This window comes from Dipodomys spectabilis, unplaced genomic scaffold (genome assembly GCF_019054845.1).
Source record: "Dipodomys spectabilis isolate Male_0828 unplaced genomic scaffold, ASM1905484v1 ptg000174l, whole genome shotgun sequence".
Classification (NCBI taxonomy): domain Eukaryota; kingdom Metazoa; phylum Chordata; class Mammalia; order Rodentia; family Heteromyidae; genus Dipodomys; species Dipodomys spectabilis.
In genome coordinates this window covers 8691284-8718946 of record NW_024870851.1, presented here as the reverse complement: position 1 = coordinate 8718946, position 27663 = coordinate 8691284, and the positions used below count along the sequence as shown (strand labels likewise).

The 27663-nt window shown below is 34.5% G+C and overlaps 1 protein-coding gene across 1 annotated transcript in view; it reads right to left on the bottom strand.

The window, feature by feature from the left end:
• Positions 1 to 27663, bottom strand: part of Scn7a (sodium voltage-gated channel alpha subunit 7) — a 69769-nt gene that overhangs the window by 10010 nt on the left and 32096 nt on the right. Inside the window, exons 9-19 of the mRNA XM_042694180.1 lie at positions 27498 to 27639; positions 24067 to 24270; positions 19696 to 19792; positions 17974 to 18212; positions 16873 to 17046; positions 14673 to 15029; positions 10764 to 11201; positions 7816 to 7921; positions 6528 to 6682; positions 3443 to 3616; positions 591 to 698 (exon numbers count right to left, since the gene is read on the bottom strand). Coding sequence (XP_042550114.1) covers positions 591 to 698; positions 3443 to 3616; positions 6528 to 6682; positions 7816 to 7921; positions 10764 to 11201; positions 14673 to 15029; positions 16873 to 17046; positions 17974 to 18212; positions 19696 to 19792; positions 24067 to 24270; positions 27498 to 27639 — 2194 coding nt within the window. The remainder of the gene's footprint in view (positions 1 to 590; positions 699 to 3442; positions 3617 to 6527; positions 6683 to 7815; positions 7922 to 10763; positions 11202 to 14672; positions 15030 to 16872; positions 17047 to 17973; positions 18213 to 19695; positions 19793 to 24066; positions 24271 to 27497; positions 27640 to 27663) is intronic.

Sequence of the window (27663 nt, the reverse complement as noted above, 5' to 3'; positions counted from 1 at the left end):
AATTTGACTACTAAGAACACTCTATAGTCATTGTTTTCACTCCCTTGACTCAATATTGGCCATTTTGTATAGTCGAATCTACTAGTTTTCTTCACATTGGTCAGAGAAGGCTTAAACAATGAAGTGGGACAGAAAGGACAAATATTAACAATAATGTATGATATACAATTTTTATTTTGAAATTCGAACTTGTGTTTGTTCAGTGACTAGTGTGTACAATATTTTAAAATTCAAAAAGTTACTTAACTTAGCAAAGTTTCATTTTCCACCTTTATTTTTTATTGGAGAAACTTAAACTCAGCTGTATGTCTACGGGTTAGAAAGACACTATTTTTAAATGAGATTTTATCTTTTAACAATTAGTTTCACTTCCTTATCTTTATTAGTTCTCATTTCTTTTGATCAATAAGAACCTCATTATACAAAGCAAAACTAACATACTTGTTCCCTTCGTTTTATGCAGAAGAGGATTTTGTTGCATTAATGAGGTTATAGGTCCCAGTGAGAAGGTAATACAATTTATTAGCTCTTAGAAAGTTAGTACAATCCCCAATAAAACCCAGACAGCAGTCCAGAAACTTTTGTCTTACCTTCATTCTTTCAAATTGAGACAGAACTCTGAGGCCCCGAAGGAACTTAATGGAAGTGAGTAGTTTTAGGTCATCCCGAGTTTTGCCTATTAAGCTGAGACAAAATACCTGTATAGATATTTTTAAAAAGAGTCAATATGATCCCAAGAACTGAAAGAATATCTAAAAACTATAAAAAGTATACTATAAAAAGTATAGTCAAAACCTACTAATAAATCTATGAAATGTTTTAAAATACTTTAATAATAGCTTAACAATGTTTTAAGAAATCACTTTGTCTTAAAATCCTTTAAATATAAAAATATTTTTGATGGAAAGAACATAAGTTACTGAAAAAAGATCTATATACTTACGTATTTCATGTTCTTTGTGTGGGAGAAAAGAGGGTGGTTGTGTATGTATGTGTGTTCACATTAGTCCCCAGCCTCAAACTCAAAGCTTAGGTGTTGTCCTTTAGCATTTTTGCTGAAGGTTAATTCTCAACTACTTGAACCACAGTTCCACTTCCAGCTTTTCTGCTGGTTAATTGGAGATAAGAATCTTACAGACTTTCACACCTGGACTGGCTTTGAACAGCAATAATCAGATCACTAGCTGTCAAGTATCTAGGATTACAGGCAAGAGCCCACCAACACCTGGCGATATATGTTATATTCTTAAAAAAATAATTTATTGTTATTATAACAATTTATATATTATTATAAAACCCCTCTGTACAGAGGTATTATGGTTACATAAGTCAAATAAAGCATACATTCCTTTTTGAACAATGTCACTCTTTGTTATACTCTTTAGGATCAAGCATAAATATTTTTATCCTAGGCTAAAATCAATTAAGAATTTTATGATTATTTTCATTACCATAATGATATGTATATATTCATTAAAACAGTTTGAAATATTTATTTGTATACATACATAGTTAAGACATTATACACAATATTATTTTATTTAGAGAAGGCTATGCATGTCATTTATTCAAAAATAAAAATTGTAATAAAAATGTCTGTAATTCTAGTTACTCTGGAGACTGAGATCAGGATAATCAAGGTTGGAAGTCCACATCCTAGATCAACCAGCAGAAAGTGGTGAGCACTGACGAACACTCTTGTCATCCCAGCTATGCTGGGATAAATAACGTTGTGGTTCAGCTGGGAAAAAGTATGAGGCTGGTAAAAAAAAAAAACCCTAAAAGGATTGAGAGTATAGCCTTGGTGACTTAATGTCTTCCTAGCAAGTGAAAGGTCCTGAAGTTCAAAGCTCAGTACTACTAAAAAACGTATAAGTTATAAAATTGTAACTCTACAGTGAGGTAAACTTTAAAATAAATATAGCTACATGAAATTATTAAGGATTAATAAATGTGAAGTTGAGGCAAGGTTGATGGAGCTCTGATGTTCACTGTATTCTATCACCATGTTTTGCTATTTTCAAGTCAATGTACATGAATGCACTTTTTCTGCTTTTCTTTTTCTTTCCTTTCTATTGGTAATAATTGGGTTTGAACCCATGACCTCAAGCTTCCTTTCATTTGAGTCATACCCCAACCATTTTTGCCAAGTTATCCTCAAATAATAATTCTCCCATTCTCCACCTACCAAGTAGCTTGGATTGTAGGCATATATAACTTCACTCAGCTGTTTGTCTTTTTTTCTATACTAGGAATATGGGCATGAACATGTCTTTGAAGCATGGGGATCATTCATATAAGCATAAAATCTACAAAAATAGTGACTATGAAAGGATTTTTTAGCTATCCTATGGTTGGCATGAGTAGAAGTTTAATTTGCAAGAATAATTCAGAAGAATGAAGTTAGCTCTTACAACTCATCAACTGTAGATTGAAAACATTTCATCATTATAGACTAGACAGCCATTTATTCATTCAACAAACATTATTATCACCAATAATATGATACGAATTTCTCTAGGCATAGAAATAAAGGAAGGAAGAAAACTGAGAAAAAATTCTCTGCTGATAGAAATTGTCTTTCCGTAGGGGAAGAAAAACAGTAACCAAAACAAAGGAATAAATAACATATTTAATGGGTTATGAAGATAAAATAAATCAGAGTACTGAAGTGGTTTGTAGTTTTGATTACCTAATGAAAGAAGATCTAACTTGAATAGTTTCATTTCAGCCATGATATAAACAACAAAATTTCAGTGGAAGAATGAGTTCAGATACTAAAATGGAAGTAGTGTTGACTAGTTTAGGAACTTCAAAAGTGTTGGTAGTGAGTGTATTAGCTGGCATGACAGGAAGGATGAGGAGAAGCGACACTTAAGATCAGGTCATATAGCCTTGTATGTCTTTAATTATAAAGATTGTTGCTTTGGTTTGACCAAGCGTGAATGTTTAGGATACAGCTCCAAGAAGGGAAGTACATATAAGACAATCCTACAATCATCACTCTTGTTGGTACTTGGGAAATTAAAAAAAAATGTAGCAGAAACAAGAATGCCAAAGTAAAATGAATGGCAGTGATTCAAATGAACAATTCAACAGTGTGGGTGCTGGTGAAATTTTCAATAAATAGTTATGGATATACTGTTTAAAAATAGAACTAATAAATGTCAGCGTACTTATATTTTCATGATACTGTGTCACAAGCTTTTCTGTTACCATAGGGTTGGTAGGTGAGTAATTACAATAATGAGCAGTATAATATTGAGTGTATTTTAAGATTTAAAATGACAAGATATGAATGAATATTAAACTACAGATACAGAATGATGGAGTATGGATATGAAAGTACACAGAGATGGAAAAAAGGAGCTCTAATTAAATAAAAGGGCAAGAGGAAAATGAAAGTGAATCATCCTTCAAATTCTTTCTTCAAAATACGTACAAGAACAACCATGAAATCCAGCTTGTACCAGCTATTGGAGAAATATGCTTTAAAACCATATGCTATCCATTTTAGAAGCATTTCCAGAATGAAGATGTAGGTGAAGATCATGTCAGCATATTCTAATAAGATTTTAATAGTCTTTCGCTGATCAATATAGATATCCTCAAAAGCCTGTGGGTAAAAAAGTTAAGGATTAGCATAAATATAATTTCTGAAAGCTCTGACATTAAAAGGAGTGACATTCTACTTCCAACAAAACCAGATACAAAACTAAAGGAAAAATCTTTTATAATAATAAAGCAACCAATATCATAATTACAAATCTGTATCCACAAATAATTAGTGATGAAAAATTTTAATGATTTTAAAAAGAAATTTAAAAAATTTGGTATTGTGGGATAGTTGCATATATTTTTTAAATCGCTAATAAAGGAGACTAAATGTTCTTCACTGTATTGAACAGGATATGGCAGGTGGAGTCACTAGCTATAAGATGACATAATTGTACCTAACACATCAGATACCATATACTTTTCAGGTACATATTGAATATTGTAGTTGATTATGGGTAGAGTTGTTCACCAATAGCTACCATTCCACAGCAACTATGAGTTCATCTCCTAATATAACTGAAACTCTCTATGAAGAATTGCCTCTAGCAGATGGGAACACCAAAGAGACAGTAAGAGGGACACAATTCAACTGATGGCTAACTAACATAGAGAGAGAGAAAAATCAGAAATCTCCTTACTCAGAGTGGAAGTATATCATGTATTTTGGAGCCCAGAAATGTTCCTCTCATATTAGACTTAATCAAGTTTTGCTTGAGGATCTGGAAAACCCACTCAGTGTGGGAAGTACCCTAGCAAGGACCTCTTTAAGATTTGCCTTGACCTCATTTCCTGACCCCTGATGGATTAACAGTCAGAACTCCTCATAAAGAAGTTAGAGAATTTCTGGTAATGCTAAAGAAGAAAAAGGGTGCTTGCCAGACAGAGCACCTGGTACGTATGTAGGATGTGATAAGATGAACTGAAGGAAGTGAGAGAGGTTGCTTGGGTGTGGATCCTCAGTGTGTGGAAGGGTGTTTTTTTTTCTTTTTTTCACTTCCCCATGGATTCTGTAACAGATTATCACAGTGAGTGTCTGACAACCATCCAAATATAAATGCTTACAAATCTTGAAGTCAGATGTCAGAAAGCAGTTGTGTGAAGCTAAAAGCAAAATGTCCAGAGAGCCAATTCTAGACAGAATATTCAGGAATAAGGCATTAAGGGGGCATGCTATGTCTTCACTAAACTTGAGGCTGTTGTCACTTGGTCACTTTTGACTTCTTACAATACAGTAGCACGTAAAGGAAAGAGTGACCAGTCTAGCAGGACTGATTGGCCATGATTATCATGAAGAAGTGGATATTGCAAACAAATGAGAAAATGAAAAAATAAACAAGTATATAAGGGCTGAATCTATTATTATAAAGCTAAAAAACTGGGAACATTAATTTATAGCAGTTGAAGTTCGCATACTGGCTTTTCATGTGGTGATGGGGAGTTACTGTGTGGGGTCCCAACACAATTCCAGTTACAATTAAATGTCAAAACTGTGTAATTCTGGAACTCAGGCAATGTTCTATCAATCTAAGTGACAGCTTCATTCACTCTGTGAACCTCAGTAATCCTGAGTATCCCAATAAATGCAGTATATAGTATGTGTGATAAATACTAATTGATAATATACTTTACAAATATATACAGCCCAATGCTGGGGGGCTCATGCCTGTGATCCTATCAACTCAGGAGCCTGTGTTCTAAGGATTAAGTTCTGAAGGCAGCCCAAGCAGAAAAGTCTGTGAGAAGCTTACCTCCAATTAACTATCACCAAAAAAAAATAATAAAAGAAAAAATGAAAACAAAAAGCCAGAAGTACAGCTGTGGCCCAAGTTGTAGAGGGCTAGCCTTGAGCAAGCACAGAGACAGCTCCCAGGCCCTGAGTTCAAAGTCCAGTATGAAGTCTGCTTTCCAGCAATGACTTGTCTGTTCATATCAAATACAAACCAATTCACTAATACTCTAAATTTCTTACTTTCTTACATAAAAGAGAATATGTCATAAGCTTTAAAATATTGGACAAAAATATTGAACATTCTTTTAGCATGTTATAAAATAATGTAGCATTATAGTATCTATCTATCTATCCATCTATCTATCTATCTATCTATCTATCTATCTATCTATCTATCTATCTATCTATCTATCTATCCAGATCTTATGTTTGAGTAATAGTTGCTTTTGTAGATTTTTATCATAGCATATCTTAGCTATTATGAACACATTCTCTACTCAAATTTGGTTATTACCAAAAATATTTATGAGAATAACCTTGTATATAAAATTGGCACATGTACCTATACATACAGTATAGTTTCCCCTACTTAATTTTGGATTGAAGACTAAATACTTTGTACTTCCAAAGCCCTTAAAAAGTCATGAGATACTTCTCTTTCCTTATTGAGCACCAATCAATAGGTTAGTTTAAATGTTCAAATTATTAATTTGCTTAATGAATAAAACAATTGAAATCAGAAGATTTAAATGTCTATTTTTATTCTTTTTTGCCATTCGAATTCATACTGTTTTTTGGTCAGCTGTAGGGTTTGAATGCAGGGCCTGGGCATTGCTTCTGAGCTCCTTTTGCTCAAGGCTAACACTCTACTTCTTTAAAACACAGAGACACTTCCAATTTCAGAGTGTTAATTGGAGATAACAGTCTCACTGGGACTTCTCTGCCTGGGATGGGTTTGAACCATGATCCTCAGATCTCAACTTCCTGAGTAGCTAAGATTACAGGTGTGAGCCACCAGCACCAGGCTCATATATATTTAAAACTATATTATCTATGCAATTTTGATGCTTAAATTTAATAATAAATTTTAACATTGAATGATCCATACAGAAACTGTAACACAGTTACTGAAATAAAATGATAGAATATTAAATCTGGTGTGATATAAAGCATTCTGGGGAATGTAGTCTGGCAATGTGACTTTCTTAATGAACTGAGTTTACCTTGACTTCTCACTTACCAGAGCACCAGTGCTGAGCAGAGTGACAAGGCCAATGAAACCCTTAAACCAAATGTTTTCTACAATCTTGCAGCAGGTCTTCCTTATATTCTGCCAAATCTTTCCTCTTCTAGATTGTTTATTGATCTGACCAATTGAAGATCCCCGTCTATAACCTGTCAAGGATGAATGGTTAAGGACAAATATCTAGAAAACTCAAGAAAAATAAACATCTTAAATGTTAGACTGCATGCTTCAGCAACTATTTGCAGACTCTAAGAAAGGGAAGTTAAAAGTGAAAAAATATTTTATTTTAGATTTTTGCTCTGTGCCCAGTTATTATCATTATTATCATGAGTGATCATTTCTTGCTTTGTCTTAAATGATATATGTCTTGGGTTTACCTGGGTGACAATAGTCTTATTCTAAAGGTAGAAATTTGATACTTAGCAGTGACCATTTTGATGACTTCCTGTTGCTTTCAAATGACCAAACCTGTAGTGAGTTGTTAATTTTGCCAGGAAATAAGCTTAAGTTATAAACCATAAGAGATTAAAAGTTATATATCAAGTGTGTTAGATAAGTGGAGCTGTATATTGTATATTTGTATTCATGTGAAATTTATAATAATATCACCATTATAATTTGTTTTATTATGAAAGTTACAGTGCTTTTTGTAATGAGTAGAATATTGTCTTTAATTCAAAAGATGAAGACTATTTCACTCAATATATGTATCAATAATGTAATATATATGTATCTATAATGTAATATTTAATTTATAATTTATATTATATATACATTAAGTTATAAAATTATATTAAATTATAGACACACATATATATTCCACTGATGATTTAGATATACTTTCTATATTTTTATTATGCTTAGATTATGCTATATTTAAATTTGCAGTTACATTATTATCAGTATAAATTTAGATAAACAAATTTGTATATTTTAGTCTGTATTATTTGTAGCATAAAATGTACCTTGTGATCAACATTATTTGCTGATATTCCACTGACATATACTGCTCAATAGTACTTTTCTGAATTGACTATCCATTGGATTGTTATCTTTGTAAGCTAAGTCAGTGAACTTTTTCCTTAATGTTGACTTTTATCTTGGCATCTATTTGTGCCTATGGAAATATAGGTGGTGTATGTATATATTCCCACAGATTAATATGGCTGCAACTCCTTGAAAATTTAAGGAACTCTTTAAGACTGAAAACAACCAAAAAAGCATTATTTGGGTTAAGAAACAGTCTAATCACACTAAAATTTTCCCAGAAATTTTTTCTTACCACTTTTAAGATGCCTTGGCTTTTCATGTCCATAGATGATTTCTTCTTCTTCAGAGATAGCAATATCAACTGTACTGCATTCTGATGAGCTTGATTGCTTTATTTTCTAAAAACATATAGTCCCACAAATAATTATATTAAAGTTTGATTTGTTCAGTATAGCTATGACTTATTCCATTTTGAGAACAAAAATTATTTACAGAGCAAATGTGATCCAGTTTAAGAAAAGCCTCATGACACTTTTACGATTGATATCGAAAGGTATTGGCATACATTGAAACTTCAATTTTTTTAAAAAAATACTTAATTTAAGGTAGAATAACAGGTTAAATTTAACATTTAGCAAGTAATGTTTTGCTTGTCAATATTTATATGCAACCTCTAACTTATGAAGGAAATTTTATTCTAGTTTTTTTTGGGGGGAGGATGGGGGTGGGGGGATCTGGTCTTAGGGCCTGAACTCTGGGCCTGGGCACTGTCCCTCAGCTCTTCAGCTCAAGGCTAGCCCTCTACCGCTTGAGCCACAGTGCCACTTCCAGCTTTTTTCTTTTTTGCTTGTGTGGTGTTGAGGAATCGAACCCAGGGCCTCAGACATGCAAGGCAAACACTCTACCACTAAGCCACCTTCCCAGTCCCTCCAGTTTCCTTAAGGGGACCAAAAGGGTTCTGTATATACTAATTCAACTACATGAACAGCATAAAAACAAATGATTCCTTCATCCTAAAAATAAGAAGATAACAATGTAGCAGATCTTCTTGCATTTCCCATCATTGATGAGTTGGATAGAAAACCATGATGAAGTGAAATGGAAGAAAGGGAGAAGGAATGGGGCCATGAGAGTCTTATGAAAGTAACAGAAGCTATATAGTGAGTGCCTGGATCTAGCAATGAACTTTCTTCTTCTTCCCCTCCCCTCCCCCTCCCCCTTCCCCCTCCTCCTCCCCCCCTCCTCCTCCCCCTCCCCCCCTCCTCCTCCCCCTCCCCCTCCCCCTCCCCTTTCCCCTCCCCTCCTCCTCCTCCTCCTCCTCCTCCTCCTCCTCTTCTGTAATTTGCCAGTCCTGGAGCTTCAGGGCCGGCATACTGTCCCTGAGCACTCTACCACTAGAGCCACAGCACCACTTCTAGCTCCACAGCACCACTTCTAGCTTTTTCTGTTTATGTGATACTGAGGAATTGAACCTAGGGTTTCATGCATGCTAGGCAAGCACTCTACCAATAAGCCACATTCCCAGCCATTGACCTTCTTTTCTACTCTGCTTCTGACTCAAGTTCAATGCTGGTTAAGCCAAGGAGGTCATTGCTCTGCACCTGTGGTGATAACGATAATGATGTAATTTGCTTTTATGCATTTTAGTGAATGCTTTATTTTCATTACACCTTTTCTATGTGCATTTTAATCCAGACTTTGTAGTGGTATTTTTAAGAACTCCCCATAACTCCTCTAACATGATGAATTATAATAAAAAAAATAGCAATTTTATCCAGAGGTGGACGATCGTCAAATTCTTCAGTGAAGGTAGAGAAATGTGATGGGTACCGTTTTCTTGCAATGGTATTAATTAAAGGTAAATATCGAGGAGGAATAAAAATGCTTCTCAATAATTGAAATTCAACTTCCAGACCATTTTGAGAAGCCATTGAATACAATGCCTAAAAAATCAGAATAAAGTATGCCAGAAGGTTTGGAGACCTGGAGACATCTTTTGATGCCTTTGAGTAATCTAGTTCCCCAGTTAGGGCCAAAGCAAGAAGCTTACAGTTCAGTGAGCTTTCTGTAGATATAGTTTCCTATAAAACTATACCTCCTACTAAATTATTATACTGTTACAAATGGAAATAAGAAAACCTTTCTGGTAGGGTACATATTTTTAAAATCAAAGTGATAAACAACAGTGTTTCAAAATGTGACTCCAGGGGTTGGGGATTTAGGTCAGTGGAATAGTACTTGCACGGCAAGTGTGAGACTTAGAGTTTGTTCCTCATCTCTGCAAAAAATTAACAAAGAAGGAAGGGGGAAATGTGGCTATTTTACAGCTTGGTATCTGCTTATGAAGCTATGAGGCATTTGCAACTCTTTATTTAATTTTTCTTTCTTTCTTTATTTGTTTTATGGGAATACTGTACAGAGGGGTTACAATTACATGGGCAAGATAACGAGTACATTTTTTATCAAGCATTGTTGCCTATTACAACTTCATTTGATAATTTTTAGGTTGCAGAAATTGACCAGACTTCTAAAATTTTAGCAAACAGGAAAGAATATTTTCCCTGTTTAAACCTAATTTCATATATTGGGGACAATGAAGCCCAAGGAAATTGACAGATCTTGCCATGCTTACACATGATTTTTACAAGTGTAGGTGACTGCAAAATACTTTCCATAACTCCAAACTGCCTTTTTTATTAATTTACAGAATTTAACCATTGTGCCATCTAGTATATTCTAAGTGCTTACCATATATCAGGCATTGTTCTTTACAGTGCAGTTTTTTTTTTGGGGGGGGGTCCGGTTGTGGGGCCTGAACTGTGGGCCTGGGCACTGTCCCTCAGCTCTTCAACACAAGGCTAGCGCTCTACCACTTGAGCCATAGCGCCATTTCCAGCTTTTTTCTTTTTGCTTATGTCGTGCTGGGGAATCAAACCCAGGGCCTCAGGCATGCAAGGCAAGCGCTCTACCGCTGAGCCACCTTCCCAGCCCTATAGTACAGTTTTTTTTTTTTTTAATTTATTATCCTCCCTAGAAAGTACAAGTTTATCCTCAATTACAGATGCAGAAACTAACATTCTGGAAGTTGAAGTAAGCTAGTCAAAGCATAGACTTCTCAGTGAGGAGTGGTTGAACTAGCATGGAATGGATCATCTGACTCAAACCTCAACACTGATTTACTTTCTTTTCTACAAGACAATACATCAGCTCTAAGCAGTCAGGATAATAGAAATGTCTTACCTCTTTGCTGTCTCTGTTGCCTGACATGCTCCGAATCTCCTTGTTATCTAGGTTTTCTATATCAGATTCTCCTGAAGCGATTGGTACAGTTTCTGAGGTACTAAAGCTGGGCCTGAGTGACTGACTCTCATTTTCAGTCAGTGGTGTTTTCTCTGTGCCGTTGCTCTTGTCCTTATCTTTCAGGAAATCTTGGGTGTAGCTCAGTTCAGAAAGAGTGTGGTCAGAAATATTCTCTTTAAAATAAGTGTCACTCACATGGTCTATTGTTTCCTTTGGAACATTTTGCTTTTTGCATAACATTTTACTAAGGACATTGTTCATTCCTTTCTTCATCTTTTCCATTGCCTGCTGGATGTTTTTTATTTCATTGCTCTCTCTGGTTGTAACATCCTTACATGAGCTAAATGAACTCACCAATGCCACAAACAGGTATAGGACCTAAACAAAATTTAAAATGAGATAAAATCGCTTACTTTTTGCTTTATTTTAAATAAAAGAAAATGATCTAAAAAGTCTGACATGAGATTTGAACAGAAGCATATGAACTCCGCTGCTATCCAGTCATATTCACTGATTATGTGTCAGGTGCAATACTAACAGTTCCTATGGCCAAAATGCACTTTAAACTCTGAATATCCAAAGCATCATTATTGGTTCTCTTTGCAGGATGAAAACTTCAAGGCTTAATGGATGTCAAATGCCAAAGGTCAAACAGATTATACTTAATTCTCATTTATTCTAAAATGTATTTTATTATCAAGGCAGGCTGATTTATTCAAGGTAAAAACAGATATTGCAGCCCTTATACAACCGTGTAGACACAGCTTTGTAAAACAGAGGAATCAACCATGGAGCAACTATTCATGGTGCTGAAGATGTTGTTTTTGAGATGTGCAAACACAGACATTAGGGAGGTTAGTGGATTTTCTTTGGAAAACATTTGGTCAAATAAGAAATAGATAATGATAAAGGGATCGCTCTTGATTCACTATTTAAAGCTAAGGAATAGCATCTTCTAACTTTAATATCATTGAGAAAAATGTCCAAGCAAGTTTGCAGAGATTGAGATCTTGATTTTGTTTGAAATTTTAGGGCACAGAATATATTTTTGTGCTGTATTATTGCAGATTCACATTTACTACCAAGATTTAAAATAATAATTTGAGCATTTGACATTACGAAGGATTTCCCTATTCTCTTTAGTTATTTGAAATTTTGATTTATTTTGTTTTAAATATTATTAGATTTTCTCATCTTTCTGTTAATTTTGTATTTTTGTTAATGGGCTTACATGAAATATTTCCACCCACATAGTATGTGTTATTTTGAGAGGAGAAAGTTCAAATTGCATGCACTATGCTTAACAATGTATATATTTTCCTATTTACACTTCCATATAGACTCACATAATAAATACTTGTCTACTTGTATTTCAGAATTCTTTGCATACTAAAGTCTAAATTTAAAACATTTTTTGCCATTTGTATTTATATATAATGTGTGGTTATTTCTTATTCCTGCTTTGTTTGCTTAAAACGTAAGACTAGTGACCCAATAAGGGAAGATGGTGGGCAAAGCATAATGACAGTTCAGTCATAACCACATCTCTAGTAGACAAACGCTGTTAAGAAGATGCAAGTAACAAATGAATACTCAAACTAAAATGAATTATAGAATGTACAATACATTTGTTTTTACTAGGATTCAGAGAATGAAAGTATGCCGTGTACAGTGTGCTGGTTATGTTTTCATGAGACTGTAAGATTTTTTTTCTTAGACAATGCATCACACATATATCCAGCCAGATATAGGGAGAGGATTAAAAGTCTGAAATGTATTTAATGTTAAAAGATCCAAATGATTCAGAACAGCACTATAAGGAGTGAACTTCATAGCATTGCATACTCCTGTCGCTTTGATTTGATGTGTTGCAAATTGAAAAATAACCTCAACTTTTTAAGGCACAAAAAGAAAATACTGGCTTGTAAATGTCGGAGGATATGAAGGTCACTTATTTATTATGTGTTGGCAGTTAATTTTTAGAAAGACAGAAACCCTATCATTATCATAGCATATACTAGGTTCCTTTTGTTAGCACTATTACAGTCAGAGTTAAAGGAAATATGTAGTATGTGTGCTGAGTTGAGATAAAATAACAGGCCATAAAGCAAACTATTTAAAAATTTCCCCAGAAAATTGCTCTTACCTTCCTTAAATATAACCACATATTGAGTGAGAACTGAGTACTTGTATCAAAATAGTGGCATAAACAAAAAACAAATACAAATTTGTTTCAGTAATTCTTTTGATTTGGAATCAAATCAGACATAAACATATAGTAGGGATCTGACAAATATTGAAATACATTATTTTAATATTATGTCAATTATATTTGCATATATTTAACTTGGCAATGTGTATATATATGTGGAATAACAAGTGCATGATTTAAAAAATTAATCTCCATTTTTATAAATCTATTTCTTTTCTTTTCCTGTTTGCATTCCTATTGTTTGACTTATGGAACCATAACCATAACCAGGTTCAGTGATTGATAACTGTCTAAATCATAGGTATACATGGAAATAAAGTATGTATGTAAGAAAACAATAGCTCTAAAATAGGTTGCAAGTCTAGCTCAAGCTGTAAAGATGAATAATCAAGTCCAGAAAATGCAAGAATGAATTAAAGCTTCAGTACCAGGTGAAAAAGGAAACAAAGTTCTGAAAAATGTTTTTTAAAATTATAAATTATTAAAAATAATTGTGATTCTGAGGTAAAATTTTTGTATTATATGTAAATGCAAACAAACATTTATAAATTAAGCATAGAGTACTAGGTTATTTCACTTAGTTACAAGAACACTGAGTCAGGCATTACAATTTTGCTCAATGTCTCACTAAATGTAGTCACATTTAGAGAAGGTAACTTTTATGGTTGTTTTAAGGCTTTTGAGAAAGCACTTGATCTTTATGACATAAGAATAAAATGAAAATATTGGATTTTTTCCTGTAACAACCATTTTTATAAGCCATATCCTTTTCTTAGAAGTAGTAAAAAAATTATTCAATTCATATAACACAGGTTCGATTATAGGGGGAGTTTAAAGTAAAAGCTTACACTGCAAGATAATGCATAACAATTTTACAACCTTTATTACACATTTAGTCGAGAGATTTTTTTTAAATTCTGAACACCATTGCTATGTTCACATAGCCATAAAACCAGAATCTCTGGGAGTGGGTTCAAGACATCAGTATATTATCTGTGATTCCCAAGGTAGCTCTATGTGCAGGCAAGTTTGACAACCAGTGTTATATTTAAGTGCTTCTTAAAACATAACGGGCAGACAAATCACCCCGGGGCTATTGGTAGAATAGATGATGCTTCTGTATATCTGGGATGGGCTCCAAGAGTCTGGATTGCTTACCACCTCCCACATGATGCCAGGGTTACTTCAAGTAGCAAGGTGACAAACTTACTTCATAACGGAAATGCGATGCAAGTCACATATGCACTTATCACAAAAAAATAAGCAATTGTAATCAAATATAACTGAAATTAATTTTGCACATGGACTTGTTTGAACTAAATATATCTATATTCGCATAAGCATTATTTAAAATGCATTCAATATGAAAAAATCCATTATGCAAAATATTAATGACAAAATTGACATTCAAACACGGATAAGAATTTAAATTCAGTGTGTATATATTTTATACTTACTGAACATCTCACTTCACAGCAGTCATTTTTCACCTGATAACATCCATATGGGCATAGTGACCACTACATTTGAAATCTCAGTGGGAGATCACTGGGTCCCCGTCGATCCGTAACACAAAAAATGCCAGTCTACATTATAGCATGCTTTTCAAGGAAAAGGTAGAAGCATAGCATACTTACCAATAAATTGCCAATTAAAATAACCATCATATAAAAAGGAATGCACCAGGATGGTCTTGAAACTGCCATGCAGTCCCACAAGGTCTCTATCCACTCCCCACAGAGAACTCGGAACACATTCAAGTAGGAGTGAAAGAAGTCAGCCATGTGCCAGCGTGGAAGGTGGCAGTCTATGTCTATGAGGCAGACATAATTTGTATAGCTCCAACTAAACAACTTCATGCCAAATACAGCAAAAAAGAAGACAAACAGGAGCAGCAGAAGGACCAGGTCTTTCAAGGCTGTCAGGGATTTACTAAGATTCAGCATGAGAATTTCAAATGTTGGCCAATATTTCCCCAACTTGAAAATTCGCAACTAGTGGGAAAACAATATGGAAGACAAAAAAAATAAGAAAAATAACAATAAGGAAAATAAAATGGCTAGTTTTTTTTACCTTGTGCATGTTTAAAGTTTGTGTCAGCATGTTACACATATTCTTCATATATACTCTTGAAATATTATCAAGCATTATTAATACTAACCACTGCATATTTAGTCTATGCATATTGTTAATACATCTTACAAACGCAAGAATTTTGCAGATTGAATCTAGATGCATCATCTTGGTTTTATGTACTTGTCAGTGACTGTTCAATATTACAATTAGTACAGTTTTATGTTTAAATATCTAGTAGGAACAAGTGTTCTCTGTTTTTGCTTTTCACATTGCATTGGATATTATTTTTGGGGGTCTGGTCGTGGGGCCTGAACTCTGGGCCTGGGCACTGTCCCTCAGCTCTTCAGCTCAAGGCTAGCGCTCTAGCACTTGAGCCACAGCACTACTTCCGACTTTTTTCTTTTTGCTTACGTGGTGCTGAGTAATCGAACCCAGGGCCTCATGCATGCAAGGCAAGCACTCTACCATTGAGCCACCTTCCCAGCCCTGCATTGGATATGTTTTCACATATGTTCTGCAGAAGATATTGGGAAATGTTTGTCAGGATCCAGATTAGAAGAATATCACAGGGCCTACTATGCATTTCCATTTATTGAAGATCTAATACAACATTCTGTGCTTTGACAAGTATTACTATTATTTTATCACATTTTCAATTTATCTTTCAGTGTATCTTTGTTTGCTACATCACTGTCTACTTTGTTATCTAGCATCCATGTACCTCATACTCATGTCCTAATACATTGCTTGGGTGACAAGTATATGCTACCATGCTCTGCTAATTTATTGAGATGGAGTTTTTGCTAACTTTTTGCCTGAGCTGGCCTCAAAACTCCATCCTCCTGATGTCTACTTCCCATCTAGTTGGGACTGTAGGTGTGAGTCACCATCACAAACCCCCATAAACAGTTTTAATACATTCTGTACCTTCCCTAATTTTCTAGTTTTCTGAACTCAAGATTTTACTTTTACCCTGTAAAATTTCACCATGTTAGATTCAGTTTATTGCTAGTCTTTAAGATATTTTTACATTCCCTTTTAGAGGATTTTTTTCCATCCACTTCTTTTTTCACTTATAAATTTAGTGACCACGTCCTATATACATTTTGCTTCTTCAGTAAATAAGTTTATGAAGAATTCAGACATAGTTCTGAAGAAGATGCCATATAGGAAGAAGGTTTTGGATAAAAATCAAATCTGCTTAATTATTCTTGGTTCCTGTGACATTTTTCTACTCTGTTATCAGAAGGTAACAATAAATTACTTATCAAAGGTTGAAACTTTCTCCAAAGACTATCCTAATATCATTGTCTTTGCTTGATATTTTGATTCACATCACCTCCCTGGACTTGTGGACATAATACTTTTCAAAATAGTATTTTACTTCTCATATTTCTTTGTTTTAAAAATAAAACTTTCTCCCCTCTGTTTAGAATATTTACCTGATTTGAGTTTCTCAGTTGCCACTTCTGGTATCCTTCACTGTATTGCTTTTGAATCTCAGGCTGTCTGTCACCCTGGCTATGTTTCTCATAACTACACTTCCAATATCCAATGCATTTGACTTGATTTCCTTAAATTCTTTATCCAAATGACAACACAAAAATGTCTTACTCTTTCTTTAAGATCTTTATATATGAGTTACTTCATTTCATGGTGTCACTGCTCCAGTGGAAATATTTTATGTTCAAATTGTCATTTTAGCTCTGAGAAAACAGAGAGAGTAATTTTTCTAAAACAAAAGTTAAGTCATGGACTTACCGTCCTGAATGAGCGCAGAAGATCTGTTCCTTCAATGTTTGCTAGATAAAGTTCAGAGACACCAAGGAATACCACTATGCTATCAAAAATGTTCCATCCTGCTTGAAAATATTCATATGGATGCATGGCTATTATTTTAAAAATCATCTCTGCTGTAAAAATTCCAAGGAAAACCTAAATAAGAACAAAACAGGCAAGGATGATTCTGATGGCTACATCAAGATAACAGAAACTTAAACATGCCTTGCCATTTTCTTCATGCTTCCCCCTCAGGATCTGGTTAGTTTTGTGGCTGAATTACCATGACAGGTACATACATTTTGTCTAACAGTCTAGTATTAGATAATGTACATGGAACATTAGCCATTCTTGAAGCAAAACAAAAAAAAATACTTGAGAGCTAAAAAAAAAACCCATAGTATTTTAAGTAGATTCTTTTTTGTGATATGGAGCGTACATCAAAGTATTGATATCAATCAGACAAACAATAAAAACACATAGATGATGCAGAAAAATAAGCTCCATTAACACAGATGGTTAGAACAGATGGGTTAAGTGCTACTGTTGATAGGATAGCTCTGAGTTCAGGTTTCAGTACCGGTCATTCTACCTCTGCTCTACTTTTATCTACTGGGGCAGTGGTACCAAGACAGTATGGGTTTGGGAAAAAAGAAGCAATAAGTAATTTACACACAGCTGCATATGGTGGTTTACACCTACAATCACGGATAGTGGATGAGTAGAAATTAAAAGAGACCTAGTTTGAGGACAACCTGGAACATGAAGTTAGCTAGACCCTATCTCAATCAATAAATTTTACATGGCAAATATTCTTAGCCAATAATTTTTACCTCACTGCCAAGTAGCTGGCTCAGAATCCTGAATTTAAATGACAGAACTTTAATCTCTAGTTGTAAAACTATCAAGAATAACATCTACAAGGTGGGGGAGGGAGAGGAGTTGTGGTAGAGCATGAATACCTATTATCTAACAATAATTCCATAATGCATGTCTATGTATTTCAGTTATAAAATTCAATATTGAAGATAATAATGAACCAAGAAACCTTGAAAGCACAAATGGAAATAATGGAAATCTTACCATGTTTCCAATGCTGAGAAGATAGTAGGCGCTCGCGCTCATTGGAGAATGTTCCCAGGCCAAAAAACAAATGTTTAAAATGATACATACGATAAGGAAAAGATCACTGAAAGGAGACATTATTATCTTATGGAAAAAATCTCTCAATTTTAACCAACAAGGAGAGCAATTCCAGATCAAGAAACTTTTAGCAAATTTATGACAATACAATGGGCATCTCTTTTTGGATTTTTTATGGTCTGAAATAGAAGAATAAAAAAGTCAAATAGTAGAAAATTGTTTTATTTTTTGTTTTTAATCTTTTTATTATTTAAATTTTAATTTTATTGTCAAGGTGATATATATAGGAGTAACAGTTACATAAGTAAAGTAGTGAGTACATTTCTTGTTGACTTTGTACACCCTCCCTCATTTTTCTCCCATTTAAGAAAATTGTTTAATTTTAACTTTTTTCATTCAAAGGGAGGCTTGAGACTAGACCTCTGACTTGGAATTAGGAAACAGGAATAATCTTTACTACACAAAAACAGAATAGTAACTTCCTTCCCTCTCTCTCTCCCTCCTTCCCTTCCTCCCTCCCTCCTTCCTTCCCTTCCTTTCTCCCTCCCTCCCTCTCTCCCTCCCTCCCTCCCTCCCTTCCTTCCTTCCTTCCTTCCCTCCTTCCTTCCTTCCTTCCTTCCTTCATTTCCTTCCCTCCTTCCTTCCTTTCCTCCCTTTTTGTGCCAGTCCTGGAGCTTGAACTCAGGGCCTGAGCACTGTCCTGGAACATTTTATTCACCGACTTTTCTGCCCAGTCTGACTCTGAATCACAGTATTAGGATCTCAACCTCCTGAGTAGCTAGGATTGTAGGCATGAGCCACCAGCACTCAAGTATTTTATTTTTCGTTTACTGATTTAGACAAATGAGATGAACTAAATATTTGTGGGCTACACAGTTCAAATGCAAGCATTTACAAATTATCTGGTATCTTTCAATAAATCTCTACATAGACAGACACAGTTCACCCTAATTTATTCAAGGGTAGACTGCATAATCCAGTTTCCATTTTTAGTCACAATTTAATATTCTAATTTTATTAATGTTAAATAAAATTCTTTTATGTTTTAACATAATGTTCTTGTTATTATTAAGGTGTTGTACCATTTCATAAATCAGGAAATGAATACAGTTCTTTTTGCACATGTAACCCCTTATTTTCTCCCAGTTTCTCTCTCCTGTATCTGCCCACAAGTTGCATAGTTCATCTTCCAAGCTACATATACTGAATACTGTGACTGCATTTGTTTACCCTCCCTCCCTCCATGTTTATGCTCCCCCTTTTTGCCTGCCCTAAAAAAAAAAATCCCTCAAAAGCAAATACCACCACCACCACTACCAACAACAACTATAACAACAAAACCCTGTGTTTCCATATTTTGGAATTTATTTTGCTAAATAGTATTTCAGAGGAGTTAAGCTTTTGGGTTCCTCCCTGTGAGTATCCTCCTTTTGTTGGATGATGTGAATGTCTGGAGTCTTGTTCCTTTACATTTTTGATGACATTCTCAACCCTTACGATACTTTGCTTTTGAAATTTTTATGAAATATTCATCCTATTATTTTCATATTATTTCTTAAATTTAATATAAGAAAGAAAAATAAAAACTGCAGAGCTTCAATACGAGTGTTAAAGGATAGTATCTCCCACAGAAGGTGTCCGGGTATTTTTTTTTAATGTTACCTTTTGTATGTCTGAGAGTAGCATCTTCCAAAATATCCACTGATGTGTTTTCAGAAGTTGCAAATTTTTTCTTCATTTCTATTTGTATAGCTTTGGTCTGAAAGGAAATTGAATGAATTTACTATTGATTTCTCTCCTGTTTGGGATCAAGACTATAATTTTAAAGTAGTATATAATATACCTTAAAAAACCCTAATTCTAACCTCAGAAAGCTTTCCTGGGTTTCATCATTTGCCACTTTCTATACTAAGGATTAAACTGATTTAGGATTATTTGGAAAACAAATGCTGTAACATATAACTTACATCCAATCAAACTTTATACTGTAAGCTCAAGTATAAAAAGAGTAAATCTTAGTAAATATGGTGTTTTTCATTTTGAGAAATCATTCAATATACAATAGAGGTAATCGATTACTGTGAAATGTCCAATTGGAGAACATGATTCTGAATAATCAGAATATTTCCTTATCATCTTAAATGCTTTCCTTAAGAATATATCACTTCATAACTTAGTAAATTCTCTTGCTAAAATAAGATGATTTGGACTTATGATGATGAAATACATAAGGAAAATATCAGGTAATGCAATGAGTTCAAAGGGCTTGCCTTGGATAGAACAATTATGATAGCAAATGAGCAGGAGAATCAAGCTTCTATAAAAGGATTCTTGTATGTTTGCTTATTCATTGGATTTCTTAAGCTCTGCTCTGCTCATCTTGTCAATGCGATTAGATAAAAATTATTGTATTAAAAATTCCTAGCTTCTGATGCAGATATTTCAAGTTCTATACACTTACAGAGATCATAAGAACAGACTGATATTCCTAGTGCTTGTGTGTAAAATTATATTCATATTTAAAGTCTAAGAACATAACAGCGGATGGATGACACTCCCAAAACAGTGATTATCATAAGTTTAACACTGAGCCTGCCCAAACTATGACAATTACATGTTTGTGAATTTAGGGTGACTAGCCTACCCTAGTCCCTTTAATGGTGTTGACTAGCCTGGGAGATAATGCTATCCCGAGAATATTATTTTTTTATTTTTATTTTTTTGGGGGGGTCCAGTCGTGGGGCCTGAACTCTGGGCCTGCGCACTGTCCCTCAGCTCTTCAGCTCAAGGCTAGCGCTCTACCACTTGAGCCACGGAGCCACTTCCGGCTTTTTTTTTTCTTTTTTGCTTATGTGGTGCTGAGGAATCGAACCCAGGGCCTCAGGCATGCAAGGCAAGCGCTCTACCACTGCGCCGCCATCCCAGCCCCACCCTGAGAATATTCTTAACTGAGCCTCAGTAAATCATGCCGGGCACACTTGTGTTGACAAAGTCTGTCATCATATATCTGGAGTAGCAAAGCGGATACCAGGAAATCACTATGTTCATTTCACTTAGCACTCTGGTTCCATTAATACTAGAGCTACAGGAGTTTAAACCAGCTAATGGCAATCTGAGCATCACCAAGAAAACACATAATAAAATCTGCAAGTGTAAGTACAGAGCTTTACTTACAAAATGCAATCTAGAAGCTGGGAAGGTGTATTCTACCACTTGCCTTGCATGCATGAGGCCCTGGGTTCAATTCCTCGGCACCACATAAGCAGAAAAAACTGGAATTGGTGCTGTGGCTCAAGTGGTAGAGTGCTATCCTTGAGCTGAGGAGCTCAGGAACAGCGCCCAGGCCCAGAGTTCAGGCCCCACAACCGACCAAAAAAGAAAATGTACTCTAACCATTTTGGACGGAAGGTTAATTTCTTTACTTAAACTGTGCTTATTATAGAACATATTTTTAGGTGGATTCCAAGGTTACAAAAAATGGGAGTATTAATTTGTCTAGTTCCAAATTTCCATGAGATAAAAACCAACAGACGGAAATACGTTTCTGTTACATGGATCTTGCTGGAACCAGTCAGGTGTGTATCTTCACAAAGATGATAGCTTTTTGAATGCATAATATCTCAACTAATGCCTTATTATGAAGGAATTCTATCTTAATTATATTTTTCAGATAGTAACAATATTTATTGTTACTGTACAGAGCAACTCTGTAAAGACAATTGCATGTGGGAGTGGAGAAATAGAAGGTTACTCAAAAAACCAGCTTCATAAATATATGTTTTGATGAATTTCAGTGCTTTATTCAGTTTCTTAATATACTGTGAGCACCGTAAAGTATTGTATATGTTTTTCACTTAGACTTTACAACAGTCAGTTGGACAGGTACTGTAATTATATATATATATATATATATTTAATATATAATATATAACTCTCTAATATGGCAAGGTCCTTAATCAGATCAATTAACCAGAGTCCTAACATAGTCTATCTTAACCCCTTCTCTTCTAGTGTTTAATTGGGTGTAAATTAAACAAAGGGAAATAAACCTTTTATGAAATGGCTTTTACTCTAACTTCTCAGAAATCTCTGCATAACAAAATGTTCCAGGATTCTTCCGGGAAAAGAACTTCACAATTGAAAGATTTTAATTAAAACTAAGAAGGCGAAATGAAAGGAAATATTGGGAAATACCCAAGTTCTTTCATAATTAGAGCTAATAGAGCATTTCTTCTTGGGATAAGAGAAGTATTGTTATGCTCTTGGATACATTCATGTGCATCTGGCTCTTGAGATTCCAAAGTGCTCTTTCAAAATATATTTCATGTTCAACATACCATTCAGACTCTTGTCATTCAATCTGAAGGACTTTGGACTTATTTAGAGAGACAGAAAGCTTCTGTAATGTGTTTTCTTGTGACTGACTCATTAACAATAAAAGCCTCTTTTCATACATATTTTTCATTATACTTATAATTGTTTCTTGTTCAATTGTATGCATATTATGGACACACATGTATCAAGTCATTGCATATGATTCTACATTCTGTTATTTAGGCTTCACTTTTGGCACAACAGAGCTTCTTCACTGATGATGACCTAGTATGATGGCCAAATATATAGTAAAAAGTTAGCCTTTTGCTGCTTCTTGACTCAGAAGAGACCTATGCTATTTGTAAAGCTCTCAGCCACTCTTTCTACACATTCAACTTAGAGTCACTGAGTATTGGCCCTTTAGTGACCCTGATAGTTTATTCTACTCATATATGCACAGGTTTCCAGGTGTCACTTCTCTATCTTTGACTTCTGTCTCATTTTAGATCTATTTTTCCATCTACAAAAAAAAAAGTTCAAGGAAGAGGTATGGTATTGCCTGTAAATTATAAGAAATTTTCTTCTGATTGCTTTTTTTAGTCTTTTATTTCCTTTTGGCACACTAATGGAAAAAATGTTGAAATTGTTTTTGAAAATTATTTTCTAAAGTTCTTTAATGTTACTTATGTTAAATGTACAGTTTCAGGTTCATAGACTGTAATTTTATATGAGGCTAATGATCTGGAAAAAATCAAATACAACATTAAAGTAAACATGGCTAATTTTTACTAGTCATGGATATAGTTATTCAAAAAATGAACATTCTCCACATCACAATGTACTATGTGTTTCTTTTGAAGAAACCCAGAAAGTTGTGCAGGATACTATCATTTAAGAGTTGAATGTATTTTCCAAAGTTGATTCAGATGTATAATCTTACACCAGATCCGTTTGGTGGTACTGGGGTTTGAACTCAGGGCCTCAGCCTTGGTAAACAGGAGCTCTACCAGTTATGCTACATTTTTATTTTTTTTTATTTAAAAAAAAATTTCTTTTGGTCGTGGGACTTGAACTCTGGGCCTGAGCGCTGTCCCTCAGCTCTTTAGCTCAAGGTTAGCGCTCTAACACCTGAGCTACAGCTCAGCATATATAATTTTCAATTATATGTGTGTTAAGTGAAATCAAGTTCTAAAAACATAATATATTAAGATTTGTCAACATTAATTATGCAATTTTTGGAACATAAATTTTATGTATTGAATATTTCAGCACATTGCTGATTCTTACCATAATGTAGTATGGGAGGAAATATTATATATCCTAAGTGAGTCCTATTATTATTATTATTATTATTTTACTGGTACTGGGGCTTGAAATCAGAGCCTGGGCACTCTCCTTTAGCTTTGTTTGCTCAAAGTTAACATTCTACCAGTTGAACCACAGTTTTACTTTTGCCTATTTGGTGGTTAATTGAAGATAAGGGTCTCATGGACTTTCCTGCCTGGGCTGGCTTTCGATGGAGAGCTCAGATCTCAGCCTTCTGAATAGCCAGAATTATAACACTGAGTCAATATTGCCCAGCAAGGCTTATTATTAAAAATCACCTTTCATCTCATCATATACTATACACAGATAGAGTAATCGATTGAAGGCAACACACTACATGACTGATAAAATTCATCTAGTACTGTGGATCTAAAAAGAATACAAATGTTATACCTCAGATGCATCGTTTTCTTCTTGTAGTTCAATAGTCTGTTGAAATGTTAGTTGAGTTATTTTAACTTTCTCAGCCTCTGTCTGCTTTTCTTTTTCATAGATCATGATAAGTATTCCCAAGAATAAACTTGCCATATAAAAGGCAAACCAAAAACTGACCACAACAAAAAACATCATGTAGACTTTCCCAGAAGCATAAAGGATCTAAGGAGAAATGGAACACAGAAAAATAAAAGGAAATGTTACTTAGTCTATATTCTCCTACTTAAAAATAAAGAATGGAATTCTGTTAGGAAAATAATTTGTTCATGAGTGTAATCTAATTACAAGATTGCCTAAATGCTGGATGCAGGAATAAAATGAAAACTAGGTTAACTTTAGACATACACTTATGCATAAAATACATGCTACAAAACCAAGGGATAAAAGTGGTAATTGATGAATTCGTTGTGAACATTTGACTTCTATGTTTTCATTAACAGAGAAAATACACCGACTGAGAAGTTAAACCGTTTGAATATGGAAAACCATTTTCTATTTTGGAGAGGTTTTTTTTAATGGTCTAGTTTTTTTTTGTTTTTTGTTTTTATTGTAAAGTACCGTATACAGGGTTACAATTACATGAGCAAGGTAATGAGTACATTTCTTATCAAGCATTGTTGCCTCCTCCTTTGTTTTCTCTTACCACTCTTCCCATCTCCCCCCCTCCCCTGCCCGCTCTGTCACCACTCTGTCCCCACTCCCCGGCCAGAGTTTTAAAGTTTGTTTTTAGACATAAGTCTTGTACGTCTCCTTGTTGCAATGGGTCCATCTGTATCCTTATTTAAACAATTTTTTCCCTTTCCCTCTCCAAATTATACCATCAAATACAGTGAAAACAAGGGTTATACCGTGGGGGAGAGACATACAAAGTAACAAAGAGATCATCTTATAAATATGTTAGAAACAATAGCAAGAAAGAAAAACCATTTGAGTCCTTATCTTGGGGTTCATTTTGCCTAACACCAACTTAACTGACTGTTTCTGCTTGTCTCAGACATACACTAGTTATTGCAAATAAGGGAAACCATGGGACCTATGTTTCTCTGGGCCTGGCTTACTTCACTTAACATAATTTTTTTCCAAGTCTTTCCATTTCCTAACAAATGGGCCAATGTCATTCTTTCTGGTGGAGGCATAGAATTGCATTGTGTATATATACCATATTTTCTTGATCCATTCATCTACTGAGGGGCATCTGGATTGGTTCCATATCTTAGCCATGGTATATAATGCTGCAATAAACGTAGTTGTGCTGGTGGCTTTAGTGTGGTCTTGTTTGTGGTTATTCAGGTAAATGCCCAAAAGTGGGATTGCTGGGTCATAGGGGAACTCTATGTGGAGTCTTTTGAGGAACCTCCATACTACTTTCCAAAGTGGTTGAACAAGTTTATACTCCCACCAACAATGGAGTAAGGTTCCCTTCTGTCCACCTCCCCTCCAGCATCTGTTGTTATTAGAGTTCTTGATTATAGCCATTCTAACTGGGGTGAGGCGGTATCTCAATGTTATTTTGATGTGCATTTCTCTTATAGCTAGAGAGGTTGAGCATTTCTTCATGTGTCTATTGGCCATCCAGAGAAACTTCTCTAAAGAGGAAAAAAGGATTTTGGAGAGTTGTTACTGTTGAAACATTATTCAAGTCAAGGGATATGGTAGATGTTGTTCCTCTGATCATGAATTTATAGAAAAATCACTACTTCAAAATCAGGACTACATAATAATGGAAGCAAGACTATTTCAAAGCCTGCCAGAGTATCTCCTGCTTTGACTTAAGCTCTTTGGAGAAATTAAGTGAAAAATTAATCAGAGTAGTATGGTTTATATGAAATCATCAAGGCAAGGATTATTGATGGAGAGAAAACTCTAAAAGTCATAAAAATCATATGCTTTTTTTTGGTTGGTCGTGGGGCTTGAACTCTGGGCCTGGGCAAATCATATGCTTTTGAAATGAGCTTATCATAAATGACTAGTTTTAATTTCCTAATAATGCCCTAAGAAGAATCAAAATATTAAAAATGTAGGCAATTATTAAATAGAAACAACACAGATACAAAATATTATGCCCTGATTTATGATTATTGACTAAAATTAGGTTCCTAAAATTTAAAGAAAACATGGAAATAGTTTTAATTTTGAAACATCTTTTTGAAACAACAGGAAAGTATTATTTACACAAATGTGGGTAGATAAAATTAAGAATGCATATAGAGTAATAAGAAGTTTGAACATTCAGTCAGAAATCAATATTATTAACTTAGAACATACTTACCATTAGCAGCATTTTCAATATTGCCTAGTATCCCAGAAAAGCAGCTATTTAGGTTTTGAGCTAGCTGTTATTTACACAAATCATTCACCGATCAGGATTATGTGTTATAGTGTACACTGTGAACATACTCATTAATAAATACCCACAGTTATTACTTCATCCTCATATAGGGAAAATAATTCCTAAGACTTTACAGTAATGAGGAATGCTTTATCCACTATGCAATGCCAGTGTAGATTAAAATTGCTTTATTTTTGTTTTTGTTTTTAAATATATTTTTGTTTGTTTGAGACAAAACTTCATTAGGAGTTCAGGCTGGCTTTGACTTTGCAAACTGCCTGCCTGAACTTCTTCTGGGGTTACATGAAGCATCAGTTATACTATTAGAAGTATTAACTGTATTATTTTTTAAAAAGTCTGAGCTGTGTGTCATTAACTCACACCTGCAATTCTAGCTACTCATGAGATTGCAATGTGAGGATCAAAGTCTATGCGACTTTTATCTCCAGATAACTACCAAAAAACCCAGAAGTGTTGTGGCTCAAGTGATAGAGCACTAACCTTGAACAAGAAAAAAAGCTGAAGGATAGCATCTAGGCCCTGAATTCAAGTCCTAGGACTAGAACTCACACACACACACACACACACACACACACACACACACACACACACACACACACACCAAAAACAAACATAAAAAAATAAGTTTGTTCTATGAGGATTAACAAATGTTTTCTACCCATGGTGTATCAAGAATACTTGGAGCCAATAAATATTAGTGAATGATTTGAAGATAAATTTCTTCAAAACATAAGGAAAATCTCAAGGAGAACACTTAACCTAGAAACATGACAGAAGAATACTTGAATTTAGGCAGAGGACACCAACATTGAAATAAGAATTTAAGAGAAAAGTTCCTTTAGGAAACAGCAAGCCATTAATATACTCATGGGAAGCAGAGTATATAATCTAGAAAACAGTAAGAAAAACATCAAGGCTTCTAAAACACATCTTAGAGGGTATCAAACTTCTTCTCATAAAAATACTAGAAACCAATAAACTATTTTTACAAGTGAATGAGATTATTTTAGTAATAAGCACAGATTCTCTGTGTTCTTACCTGGTGATAAAGTGCTTCAGGATAATCCTGGGTCATTAATCGAAATAGTGCAAAGAAAGCCCAACCAAAATTATCAAAATTTGTGTAGCCACGATCAGGATTTATGCCTTCTTTCACACACACATATCCTTCAGGGCACTGACTAAAAAAGACAAAGGAAAAAAAT